General features: G+C 30.3%; 1 protein-coding gene and 1 non-coding gene across 8 annotated transcripts; one reads left to right on the forward strand and one right to left on the reverse strand.

The window, feature by feature from the left end:
• Window positions 1–134: 134 nt before the first annotated feature.
• Window positions 135–14,150, reverse strand: LOC122576943 (CD63 antigen-like). Of its 7 annotated transcripts, XR_006319964.1 has the most exons (7): window positions 14,014–14,150; window positions 13,877–13,919; window positions 10,676–10,864; window positions 9,883–10,053; window positions 8,894–9,121; window positions 8,290–8,472; window positions 6,389–7,243 (listed from the first exon to the last, which is right to left on the reverse strand). XR_006319964.1 is itself a non-coding variant. In XM_043747873.1 (6 exons), the coding sequence occupies exons 1-6, from the start codon at window positions 14,133–14,135 to the stop codon at window positions 227–229; spliced, it is 900 nt and encodes a 299-aa protein (XP_043603808.1). In that variant the 5' UTR covers window positions 14,136–14,150; the 3' UTR covers window positions 135–226. The 7 variants fall into 7 exon arrangements, 6 of the variants coding, with proteins under 6 accessions (XP_043603808.1, XP_043603814.1, XP_043603811.1 ...); XM_043747873.1 differs by lacking the exons at window positions 6,389–7,243; window positions 8,290–8,472; window positions 8,894–9,121; window positions 9,883–10,053; window positions 10,676–10,864 and adding exons at window positions 135–412; window positions 582–770; window positions 1,033–1,203; window positions 1,420–1,608; XM_043747879.1 differs by lacking the exons at window positions 6,389–7,243; window positions 8,290–8,472; window positions 8,894–9,121; ... (2 more) ...; window positions 13,877–13,919; window positions 14,014–14,150 and adding exons at window positions 135–412; window positions 582–770; window positions 1,033–1,203; ... (1 more) ...; window positions 3,880–4,208; window positions 5,019–5,121.
• Window positions 12,395–12,476, forward strand: Trnas-uga. Its single transcript has one exon. It is a non-coding gene; the product is annotated as a tRNA-Ser (tRNA).
• Window positions 14,151–14,345: the final 195 nt, after the last annotated feature.

Consider the following 14,345-nt stretch of genomic DNA (forward strand, 5'->3'; position numbering starts at 1 on the left):
ATTAGATATTTAATTTCTAAAAGAAACTGACGAAAAGAATTATTAAATTTAGAGCAATATATAAAAATCGATCTTAATTAACAAGAAATGAAGAAGGGAATATAAAAAATAATTTTCTTTACAAAATAAAGATATTGATTTTTAGAACTTCAAAAAATTGAAAGATACTATTTTAATGTAAATAAAATTATTTCATATTGAGAATGCATAACAAAAGTAGGGAATTCTATGAATTCTTCAAAGGTTCAGAGGACATGTAAACAACAGGAAAAGTGGTAAAGGGATCTGATTTTCCCAATGGTTGGTAACCATTAACTAAACTCTCTCTTAATTCCCATCGACGTCTCTCCCTTTCTGTTTTTTGCCTTCTAATCGCTCGGCCTAGCATACAGGCAAACATTATTCCAGTTAACTAAAAATAAATTAGAATGTATGAAATGCTCGATTAAAACCAAGAAATTACATTTTTATTGATATGCCAACTAATTTAAATTTATTTTAGATTTGTTACAATATCAAACTATAATAAAGTATATCTTAAATTATATGTCAAATTAGGAATAAACATAACAAATACTAACCTGAATAAGAGCAATGGCCACAGCTCCAGTACCAATATAAAGGGCACTCCTGTGAATGATAATTGAAAGATGTTTGATACATCCAGTTGCATAAATATTTTTATTAATATCTCTCAAAGGACAAGATGAAGGAATAGTCATTCCTTGTTCTTCCCAATCTTCGTATCCATTGTATCCACAACAATAGAGCTGTTGAATAATATAGTCTATTATGTAAACAACATTTGTTAAATGTTTAACAAATCAGTAATTTTGACAGATGACAATTATATGATGTAGAAAAGGAACAGTTTTAGAAATATCTTTGAAACATTCTGTTTTAATTTTACAAAAACGTAACGAGATTGATTTAGTCTCTGCTTGTGCAAATAACTAGAAATATCTATTTATATATATATATAAATTAGTTGTTTTTATATATGTATATGTATCCTAGAAATTGAAATATTACTCTTGATTGTAGAAAATCAATGGCACTCCTAGCTTCGTCACTTTTTTCATATTGATGCATGGTCGCATTAATTTTGTCAGCAAGAAGATCTTTTATTCCATCTTGAAGAGCATAAGCTGCAATCCCAGCGATCAATTCCAAGACAAGAACTAATGAAAGCGATACTGCGAACTATGCAATTATAATAATATATTTTTATTATTTGTTACATATTAGATGAGAAATAAACAAATTAGTATTAGATAAATAAATTTAATAACGGATAAAATTGTTCTAGCCGAAAGTCGAAATATATAAAACAGAAAGAGAGAGATAACGTAAAATTTATCAAATTTTAATATACGATACTTTCACATAATACAGAAAAAGAAATATTAGGATGCTCACCACAAGAACCATACAGGTGCTCTCTCTGAGAGCTCCGCAACAACCCAGGAAAGCTATTATAAAAACAAATATCCCAACAACGATTAAGAGGGTTGCTGGAGAAAAGTAGCTAGGATCCAAGAAATGGGAGAAATCTTCGTAGACAGCATAAATTGTTGTTCCAATGGATATTATCATTATCCCCGTTAACTATAAATAAATAATTTCTATTATAATTTTATAAAAAAATGTAGAATTTGTAAATTAAGATCTGGGTCTATAACATAATATTATAATAATATAAGTGAAAAATATTACTGCAGAAAATTAAATTATTTTTATATTTTTATTTTAAATTACGAGTTTATATTTCATATGTAGATAATCGATTGTAATAACTATTTTACTAAGAATTATTAAAGCATTCATAGTAGTTGAGTAGTCTATCAAATTGTTAATTATATACATATATATATAATGTATTTTCATATCAATGAAATTGAACGTAAAATTCTTAACTAATACTTAAAAATGTTCACACATTGGTATTTTATATAGATATAGATAAATACATGTTTGGATTTCAATATTTCATATATATTTGTTAATCTTTAATGTCAATGGCAAAGTTTTTGGCATTGTTGATATTATTATAATGTCGCCGATGATAATATCAATTCTTTACGTTTCAAATTTTCTTATTTTTAATATGATTTAAGTAGACACATCCGTACAAACTAGAGTCGAGTCGAATCGAGTCGAGTCGAGTCGAGTCGAGTCATCGTCGAAAGGGCTTTCATTGGAATCGACAGTTAAGGTATGATGTAACTCCTTTACTATAGTACAGCTCTATCTAATTTTATTTATTTATTTATCTAATTTGCTTTATATAAAGTACGTCTTTCGTTAACATGAAAAGTTTATATTCTTATAAACATTCATTGTTGGCATTGAATTTTAAGAAATCTAAGATATTAAAATTACTATACACGTAAAATCTAACAATACAAGCAAATGTTAAAACAAATTTTATTTTCTTTTTCTTTAGCGATATACTACGATACTTATATTTAATTATAGAGCAACAATCATTCTTGCAGTAACTTTAATGATTTGGATGATAAAAATATTTGAACCTGCAACTTCCAAAGTGATTTAAAAAATTCATTTCCCTTATGCACTATTAATGGTATATGCATAAAAATGCAAAGGGAAATAATAATAAATTATATATCGACAAAGTAAAAATTTTGCATGAAAGTTCCACTGATTGTCGTATAATTATTTTTTTTAGTAAAAGTAAAGTTCGGTTAAAAAAATTTAGTACGTTAGCAATTTATACGTCTACGATATTGTAGTACAATATGCAGAAAAATCTTATTTTCTAACAAATCTGGGGAAAACAATATGCATCACTTTTCACGTGATCTCCTCCAGATATTGCAAAATATTGAACAAAGTGTTTAATTTACGCTAAAAATTAGCAGTTGGCACGCGTAGCAAAAATATTACAAAAATATTACAAAAATATTAATTTCAGTTAAACAAAATAATTAGAACTTTTGCAATTCATATGTGTATCTGAGTTCTTTATTGCAATTTCATTTTCAAAAACAAGAGCACGAATTTCATTCCTAAAATAGACGGAACATTTTAGGAGATAGCGAAAAATGATATAATAATCTAGATTTTACAGAATAATCGAGCAAAATGTTAAAATTATCACTTCTAGGTTAATGTTATTTTGGATTGAATAAAATGAAAAAATTATTGATAAAATAAAAGTTACTAAACGTATTAATAATACTAGTGTGGTTGTATTTAAACGATATTATGTATAGTATGTAGGTCGTACAAATATATGTATGTTCATCGAATAGGGGCTGTCGAACCCCTTATCGTATAATATCAGTTAAAAAGTGTATACGTATTTTTCCGCCGAATGCAACATTTTACAAGAAAGAAAATAGTGGAATTCGCTTATCGTTACCAATGAGACTACAAGAATATCTGAGCTGATAAGACAAGTCATTTACGTTTGCAAGATAACGATTACCAATTCTGATGCCAATCGCGGAGGATGAGAATTTTCATTCTATCACGAAACAGCAGATCTATTTCATACAAATTTTTTTTTTTTGGTTGAACAATGAAACCATATTATCTCCGTTCTATAGAGGATCGAATTTCCATAGCTAAAGTAAAATTCATATCCTAGTATCTTGATAATTTTTATTCATATAGAAAGTAAAAGTTGAGCAATGTATTGTGTATCGCTGTTTTTAGGTTATGTATTGTCGTTCTTTCTTGTTCTTTTCTTTTCTTTTTTTAATTTACCGGTTGACCGTCATATGGAGTTTGTCGAATGTAAGCGAGTAAGAAAATGAGGAAAGAAAGGAGGAGGGGGCATGGGACAGACATTAATGGTTCGCGACGTTGCAGACCTACTGCACGGTAATAATTCATTAGGGACGACCTCACCTAGCCGATATCGATCCTCTTGCACGTCCGAACAACAGAGTAGATCTTATGATCCGCGTCTATATCGAGGGTTGACCTAACTTGTTGAATCTCAGGGCCGAATATAGGGAAAATCGACGTCGCCATGATTATCGTCGTAGTCAACCTCGACCCCGTTTATCGTTCTCATTTTTTCCTCGCGATTCGATTAACGTGTACTTACTTATTACTTGCCCATTTAATCTCATACATTTCAGGATGCAACTACTCAAGTTTCCGTTACACGCATAAACATACACGCAAATACATTAGCCAGCAATTTGATCAACAACCCACTAGGATACAGACGGCTGAAAAGAGTAAAAACCACGGATCTAATGTAAAATAATTAATTAATTACATAATTAATTAATGAAGGACTACTAAAATAGGTGGCACCTTCTCGCACGTTATAATAACGTAGATCACATTTATTAAATGACCTATTAGGTCAATTGTTACCTTATATACTAGGTTAACCGATTATTTTCAAATATCTTGAATTATTTTGGTATTTTGTTCGTTTTTTTATAACAATTTTATAATTGATTTATGATTGATCGTACCTTATTGGAAATTATATATGTATTATAGTCCATATACTACATAAAGATTTTTCACTTTATGCTTGTGTGAATATCTGTTTGAAGGGAAATAGAGAAACAAATAGAAATATGTGAAAATAAATAAATTGCATTATGTCTACCTAGCATTTGTTACTATTTTCCTATTTATTTGTTTCGTATTTGTCCATAAATTTTTCAATATGTATACATAATATATATACAGACGGGAAGGTTACGTTGCATTAATTAATTAATCACATTGATTAATTCGTAACTTGTTACTCGATTAATTAATTAAAGATTAAGAACGCAATATCGGTAGAAAATTACAAATAACGCACGAGGATGCACTTAGAATCGGAAAGAAAATGAGAAAAGTGAACAGTTGAATTCACGATTAAATGGATGAAAAGAAATATCAATATCGATATGATCGAACGAATATTTATTTGGTTAATGGTCGAGGTAGAAATCGGTTTTGTATGTATCTAATAAACGCGACGTATGATGTTCGAAGGATAGGCGAAAAGAAAATAAAAAAATGTGGCTACAGACCACAAAGAGGGAGTTAACCGCGCAAAGCAGATACTTGATGCAACGTAGGCCAACGTCGAGGTGTGTGGCAGCCATTTTGGTGTCCGAGAATCCTCTTTCACGCAGGTGCACTACGGAACTGAACGTGGAAACACCTAAACTTGATTCGATGTATCGTATTATCTACTGATAAAGCGGCATACGTACCGACGACACGCGTAGCGCTGCTTACTTGTTTTTATAAGCATCTATCCGTTTATTTTCTATCTCTCTCTATCTCTCTCCTTTTCTTCTCTTTACTCAACACCTATTCGTCCTTGTCTGTCTTTGTAGGTATTCGCGGAAACACACGTTATAATAAATATAACAGTTGACTAAACAAAATCATTAAATCGTGAAAAGAAAGATTAATTCTGCTGCGAGCTTCGACTAAAGAATTTGATTCAATACGGTAACACACAATTCAGAATTTCCTATCGTAATATTATGTCATCGTTATCGTCACTGTAGCAATAGAATTTTCGATGTTTTGGTTATTGCAAATTGAAAACAACGTAAACCATTTGCACAAAGCCAGAGGAATTTAAGTATTAATATAATAACAACTTCGACTAAAGAAAACACGTTAAGTATATTGTTATACGTGGATTAGATTACCAGAATTAGGATTATATCATTACTACTGTTAATACAATAAGGTGTCTCAGCTAATTAATCAGCTAATTATTTACGATTATACGAAAAGACTTGTCAGAACAAAGTTGAACTATTTCAAGGGGTATATGTAACGGGAGAAAGAATTTTTTCTCAAGTTCCTTTTTTTCTAGAAGATTGCATAATTATCGGTATCTTTTTAAATAGAACTCTGTACATTTTTTTACCCCTATCGATGTGATTTTCTGTTCCCTGTATTCTTCCTAAACTATGGTTCCCGATCCCATATAAAGTCGCATAACAGAAATATGAGTTCGTGGAGATTTTTACAACTGCCGCAAGACCAATGAAATGAAAAATATCAATCATCTGTCAAGGGGTAAAAGGTTCAAGAATTCATCAAGCTATTAATCAACATAGGTATAAAACACCAGCTTTTAAAAAAAATCGTTTAAATGGATTTTTGCTTGGAATTAGGATAGAATTTCCAGCAATTTCTAAAATTGTCTTTTTACATAAACATGGACACGCTTATAACACTTTATATGTACTACATGTTTGTTGCAAAGCGACGTCTTTGTCATTGACGATTAAATTCTGAAGAACGTTGATATATTTATGTTATGCTTCTTTTTATGTATATAACGGGGTTTGCGCAAAATTTTCTCGGGTAAAATGAGGATGTGAATGGAAAAAATTTCAAAAGCGTTGATCTACGATATTAATAAGTCTTGGTATTCAATTTCAATGGGACCATTTTCAACTTTTATTTTCTTTTTTTTCTTCATTAATTCCACTTATAGTTACAGTTTATCCGTTTGTCACTAGAAACTACTTGTAGGTTTTACATACTCTCAATCGTTTACATCCATTCTTTCACGTATCATTCACTCCTACACCTCTTTGCATGATGTATTGTATATAATATTATTCATAGTATTCGATATATAGTATATTGTATAATTAAAGCTTGAAGTTATAAATTGTTCGTAATATTTCATTGTGTAACAAGATTTATCAGTCAATTGCCGCTTTACTAGTGTCATTATCGATTTGATATTTATATTTCAAATTGTGTTTTTTATATCTCCCTTGTAACAATACTAATATCCAGCGATTTTCAACTTTTATTGTATGCTTAAATATAGCTATATATATATATATATATATATATATATATATATATATCACGTAGGTCGCGTAATCATCAAATTTACATCGTGTGACATTTAGGAAAATGCTAGGCATCAAGCTGCAACATAAAGAACCTGCAAATGGTCGGCATTGGCACATCGACCGGTCGCTACGCCCATGCGTGATAACATAGATCATGACTCATGCGTCCTATCATGTGGGTATGTAATTCAGCACACGTTCATTATTCATACTCTGAAAAGTATTACGAACCGTGCTTGATTTTATTTCAAACCAAGAATCTTTTCTTCGCTCAAGTTCCCTTTAAGCTGCTTCAAGCGTTCTATTCATCTTCTTTTATCTCAAATTCGTTTTTTAATAAACTTACATGATTCAAGTGGAAACGACCAGTAAAATAGCAATTATCTTATACAAGTAATAGAGTAGGTGGTCTGAAACTAAATCATAATATACATAGAAACAAAGAAGAACTATGTCAAATATGTGATGGAAAAAAAAGAAATAACAAAATTGATGGGAAAAATTGTAAAAGAGAGCCCAGTGGCAAATTGTGTTAGATGATAGAATTTCATTTAAATTACTTTACAACATCGAACAAATAATGTTTAAACTAAAAATGTAGTTTTCTCTCTTCATGCGCATATATTCATCACCCATACAAGTACATTATACGTACAACGAAGTTTTTGTTTTGTCCTTTTTTAATGAAATAACGAAAAATGATTTTCTACTCTTTTATTTCATGTACAAACTGAATGCACAACATTTTACTTCTTCTGATAGAGATCGCAAAACTTTTGTATTATATTTACTGAAGATATATGCATCGGTAGACAGGATGGGATACTAAAATCTGGATATCTAAATGTCTCCTTCGTTTTGAATGATATTGAAAAATGTATAAAGCATAATCTGAGTAGTTCCAAAAGAAAGGAAGGACATGATGTACGACAGAACTATTTCTGTGGCCATTTCTTCGAACGTATCGAGGCCATTATTATTATTGTTATTATTGTTTCCTTTTTTTAGGAAAACATCCTGTACATGGATAGGGTATGTCGCGTGAAATCAGCGGAAAGCTAAAGTTTTCACGTGCCCAGTGCTGAAACATGTAATTTGTGGCACTTTCGGGAAGACAAAGTGCGCGAGAGCCGTGTTTAGGCTCGATATGATGTCAACTTGGATTGTAAGTAGAATATTAATTTATATATAACATTTGTAATCCAAGATTTAGAATGCCAAAATGCACGTCACTGGATCCACTTCGATTACAATGTACAATGTACAAGCAATGATTTTAATGAAAAATGTTTCAAATAGAAGTTAGATGGTCTCGAGAGGAACATAATTTGTCGTGATTAGCTTTTTCATTAAACATTAATTATTGAAAACAAAGGAAATATGTAGATATTTCAATCTTCATACCATATTCAATAGCTTCATTGATTATAATATGATAGTAAATCCTAGAAACGCAAAATACCTTTTTCATTTAACGCTTCTTAAATGAGACTATGATTATAGTTTTCATTTAGAATTAATTTCTAATCTTCATTTTATCATCATGTACGTGATACGTTCTCAAATCGCTGAAAAGATATTAGACCGACTCGTAACTGTTTCTAATCGATCGAGCTAAGAAAACTGAGAAACAGATTCCCATCGCCTGAAACAAATAACAAACTGACATGATGGACTATCTTTATATTTGAAATTGACAAATGTCTATCATACATAGAAACAAAATTATATCAATCTATAATCTTCGTTTAAATTTCTCAATTGTTTCTGCTTTCTCGCATTCTACTTTACTTTTTACTTTTCATTTACACATACCGCTGCTTGACATTGATAGTGGCGCAACTCAAAAAATTTCAAATTCTCTATAATGGTATAATTGTTTTTATCATGTAAAACAGCATTGTGTTTGTAATTCTATCAGTTTTACGTCACAGAGTAGTAGTATATTAATAAGGCCTGTATTTAGTATTTTGAAAAATGTGAATTTTAAAAAGCGCCTTCTCGAAAATTTTATCGTTTTTTAAATGTATGCCACTATCAGTGCCAAACAGCGATGTAATGATTACCTGAACGAAAGCAATGCCGAGTCCAACTCCACCAAGTTGCATAGCATGAGATTTAACGAAAGAAAGGAACTTATTATAGCAACCCTGGTGTACCACTGCTGACGTAAGACTGCAATTTTTCGGTTCTACGCCTGCTTCATTAATACAACACGAGGCAGGAATGTCTGTCTTGTCCATGTGTCCAATGGTTACCCAATCAGACGCGTTTATTGTGCCGCAACAATCGAACTGCAATAACGTTCGTTTGTATGATTGCCTAAATTAAAGGGAGGAACCTGATATGTATATTTGTTATTTAAGGTATTTGTAGCATGGTTCGATTTTCTTACAATCTTCTTGAAATTTTGATGATACGTTGTTTAATACATTATCTGTATATTTATATGATTTAATTTTTGGACAGTCCGGCCTTAACAAAATGGAGTTATTCACCTTCAAAGTTGAAAGTTTTAACACATAATCCCCATAGCAGGACGTTGTAGAATGACTTTTTGATTAATTGCAAAAGAAACAGTTCTTACAAAGTTGTTAAAAGGATAATATGTCGTTTAAAATGGCTAGAAGGTATTTTTTTAAAGAAAAGATTCAGCTGCGACTCTGTTTTCGAGCAAAAGTCATGTGAAATATGTAGTATCGGTAATTGCGGCGTCCAAAATACATTATACAATTGTAATATGTATATAATATGAGGTTGGCATTCCTAAATTGTTCATTTCTAAATTGTTCGTTAGTACGCGCGCGTAGAAAGTACAATACAGCCTCTTTAGCAAATATGACTTTTGACTATTAGCGTATTTTACTTTTAAGATATATTGTCGTATTACAAGTACCTTAATTAAGCTTCCATAAAATTGCTAATTTAAAGATTCCTAAGTATTAAGCTCGCTTCTTTCAAGAATTAGAATTTCCGTACAAATAACTAATATAAATATTATACATATACTGAGAGAAGAAGAATCAAAAGGTTTAAAAAGATAAAGAAACTTTACGTCGCGCTGAAGATTATCCCAAACAGTTAACACTTCTGAACTGTTTTTATACATTTGCATTGAATCTTGCATCTTATTTTGAATAATTAAGGACGCCCTGGCTCTTAGAACGTATCCAGATATACCGCCTGAAAATTCCAAAATAAAAACGACCACCAACAACGACGTGAACTGAAATCAAGGAATTACATTTTGTTATTAAACTTTAGTTTCATTTACCAGTATAAAGTTTTCGCTAAGCTGATGCTAGATGATGCTCTCGTGACCAAAGATAGACCAACGATAAGAGAAGGAACATCGATAATATGTTCGTAAAACATATTATCGTATTTATAGAGAAAGGGGCACACTACACCGATTTCAATGACCTTGAAATATGTCGCTACCACCGCTCGGCCAACCTATAACGCATTCAATTATCTTTTTTTATTTATCTTAAAGGTGATTAACATCAATGAGCCAGAATATGCCAGAATGGAGTGTAATGGTAATAAAATTTAATTCAAGATTTTTGCGAGTATCTTGGAAACAAAGGCCGAGTGATGGTTACATGTATGGAAAAAAAATTGTTCACAACGTAGACCTTCACAACATATTTCAAGGTCATGGAAATCGATGAGATGTGCCCTTTCCTGTAAAATTATCAATTACATAAAAGTCCAAATTTACTTATTAAGAAACTATTCCTTCACAGATTACCTAGAGTTACGTTACCTATAGTAATTTCCGATTTTAATAGAAATTTGAAAAACTAATACAAAGAAGTATAAAAGTTTATTTAAATATAAATTACCGTAACTATCATGCAATAACTTTCGCGTACAGCGCCGCAACATCCGAAAAAGGCTATGAAAAATATAATTGCACCGATTGCAATCAACAGAGAGGGAACGGATAAAAATTTATTATCCAGGAAATGTTGATAACTGCGATAAACTCCATGAATCCCAATACCAATGGATAATAAGATTATACCCGTGATCTGAAAATAAGAATACACACATATCACTTTTCTCATTTCGAATAAATTATAATATAGGCTTAGATGAATTGTAAAGCCTGATTCGCGCTAGCGATCAAAGGTATCGTCAGGTCACGATCAATCGAAATCTAAAATTTTACCGAGAAATTCACAAATCGGATCACAGATTTTCATTTGACTCGAACTACCTACTACTATGAATGCTCTCGTTGGATTACGCGTAAACGATTATGGCCCAATACCTGACTTAACATATACTGAATGTATTGTTATCGCTAATTCGAATGAAGCGCTTAATGATTGCCGACGCCACTGTAGCGTCGTGTGATTAAATTCGCATTTTGTAAGTTCTTAAAAGAACCCGCCGGCCCCTGAGAAAAGTTATTCTCGAAAGTAGCCGATCGTTTTAGTGGTTGTAGAAATCGATTTCTCCCAGAATACTTTTGTCTTCTATGAACAGTGGCTTATATAGTACGTCATAGAGTGAAATAGATATCGATTTAAGTCCTTCTAGTTGCATATTATTTTTTGTAGGTATTATCTTTTGTTGTTCTTCAAGTTCTACGAAGTATCATTCAAATTAGGGTCAGACTGTTCCGAGGTTAGGCTAGGTTGCTAGGCTATGGTTACAGTGGATACGTATCCTCGTAGATATATGTATATCAGAATAATAAAATACCTATACAATAGACATTTATGAGTATACACATACGTATGTTTTGATCTTCAGATATTTTACTCATCAGACGACAATTTATTTATGTTAGAACATGCATTTATTGTAACGGTAGTATTATTTATCTCAAATTCATTTGTTATATAAAATACTCTGTTAGCTTATTGACGTTGCTATAGGATGTTGCTTTAAATTTTCCCTATATCCCCATTTTAAATAAAAATTTATTCTTAAACATATTTTGTCATATATAAATTATTTAGCTCTGTTTATATTGCAAATTGAATCAATAGAGAATCAGATTAGGAGATCTTTATATCCGATTACTAACTGACAGGGGAACGAGGCTAATACGAAGCCATGATTTTAAAAAATGCGGTTGCTTTGGACGTTCATAAAATCCTTCCAGACACACGTTAATAAAAATGAAACACTTTTACTAACGATTTGTAAAGAAATGTAAATTGTGGGGTCTTTAGGCCGAAATGAATTTTAAAAATATGTGGAACAAGAAAATTAGATAAAAATTACTGTTTCCATTTAACATTAAAATAAACATTGCAAAAAGGATAATACAAATAATTATTTTAACAAATTTGTCAACTAATTCTATTACGTTTTTTATCACATTCTATGTAAAACTATTAATACTGTGTGTATATATCAATCCAACATAATTTCTCAAGTAATCAAAAACTATTTTTTTAAATTACGAACGTTGAATTAATTTAATTAATTAATTAAATATTCAAGTTAAAAATTTTATTTTGTAATATTGTATTGTATAATATTCAAATATTCGTTACTTTAATTATGTCTTTAATATTCTTATAAAATAAACGGAAATTTCAATTGCTGCGGTGTCCGAGCGGTTAAGGAGATGGACTTGAAATCCATTGGGTTCTACCCGCGCAGGTTCGAATCCTGTCCGCAGCGTCTTTTTTTTTCATTTGTATAAAACGATTTTTTAGTATCTTTAAAAGTTTTAAAACAGATTGCACGTGAGTACAATATGCTGCCTAATCGCTATAGATTATCGCTTATAGATTTCATAATTGAAAGGATAAATTTACTTCATTATGGTTGATATTAATGTCAATAACTCTATCCGCATAATTTATTTTCATTTATAACAATTATTGCAAACAAATATTATAAATATTTTCATACAATGAAAACAAGATTTTTGTTATATTTGTATTATAGCTTTGCATATATATATCTATATATATATATATATATATATCACATTACATTACATTGCATTATGTTATATTATATTATATTACACTACATTATATTATATTATATTATATGTATACATATGTATGTAGATTGTTATATGCTACTAATGTATATTTTTCTTTTCTTTCTTTCTTCATATAGGTTTCAACTGCACCTATGTTGTTATTAGCGACAATAATATGAGCAAACAGAAATTTACTATTCAGATTTTGCTAAATAACATTATATAACATACAACGCATGTTATTAAATCATAATGTAAAAAAATTATTGAAAAATACAGATAAAAGATATCTATACGTATACAAACTAGCTGTATATACATACATATATATATATGTGCAGTTCGCATGTTTTCGTCTTTTCATCTTTTAACTGGTATTCATGATTCATTGTATGAGTGCAATACGCAGTACTTTACTGCGACATATTTATATACATGTTTACTTGGTAGAAGTCTACATATATACGTAACTTAAGAACAGGAAAACAAGACGTAAATATGTCATCATATACGGAAAAAAAAAATCATATCACTATCACAGATCTATCAACTAATTTTCTATCAATATGCAATTAGTTTATTATACTTAACATATTTAATATGTTGAGTATCAAAAACGAAATATAAATGTTAATTATTGTAAAATAATTCTATTATGATATTAAATTATTCTAATAGCATTCATAGAATTTAGAATCTATATCGATATTTATATCGATATTTAGGTTATATTTAGGTTAGTATGAAATTAACGCGAGTCTTCTGTGGTCTTAAATAAAGTAAATTGTGAAAAAGAACATAACGTTACATCGGATTATCACCTCGACGGGATTTCTATGATTTAAGAAATCAAAAGGAAGTAAGATCATGCGGAACCATCTAATTATGATAACTTTTTGAACCGCGCTGTGCTTTCAGTATGGTTCCATAATCAAAAGATATTTAAAACAGAACTTTTATCGTTTTCTCAATATAATAAATAATTCAATATCTTGAACAATTTTCGAGAAACGACGTACAACGGTAAACTTATTAAAGTACTTAAAAATTAAGGATTATTATAACAATGAAAAGGCAAATTACTCACAACGAAGAGTAGATTGAAGATGAACATCAGATATTTGACACATCTTGAACCAAGAGATAATTTCATAGTAGTAACCATTATTTTCTTACAATTAAACGGGACCCTCTTTATTAATTTCGTAATATGTAACTATATACCTAACTACGTTATATTTTCTCCACTCCACCAACGTTAAAAAAAGGCGCACAAACCGGCTAACAACATCGCAACGATTCACTATGTTTAGACAGTTATCGCGTGGCTGCGTGTCCAAGCGCATGCGCAATCATAATACTCTTAACCAAGGTTACGAAACTTCAAAGGTTACCAACCGCAAAATTCATTTTATACATTTTATACATTTTATACATTTTTGTACATATACTAACTTCCATCATTCGTCCCGATTGAAAACCAATTAAATATAATATTACAATAAATCCACATGGGAATATAAAGCCAAATAAAAGCAAATTTTTATATACATGTA

This window comes from Bombus pyrosoma, linkage group LG17 (assembly GCF_014825855.1).
Source record: "Bombus pyrosoma isolate SC7728 linkage group LG17, ASM1482585v1, whole genome shotgun sequence".
In the NCBI taxonomy this organism is placed as follows: domain Eukaryota; kingdom Metazoa; phylum Arthropoda; class Insecta; order Hymenoptera; family Apidae; genus Bombus; species Bombus pyrosoma.

Coding starts and splice junctions, on each gene's coding strand:
- LOC122576943 (XM_043747873.1), bottom strand. CDS start 14,135: ATGCGCTTGGACACGCAGCCACGCGATAACTGTCTAAACATAGTGAAT. Junction 13,920..14,013: donor AGAAAATATAACGTAGTTAG/GTATATAGTTAC, acceptor TCTTGGTTCAAG/ATGTGTCAAATATCTGATGT. Junction 1,204..1,419: donor GCACCTGTATGGTTCTTGTG/GTGAGCATCCTA, acceptor ATAATTGCATAG/TTCGCAGTATCGCTTTCATT.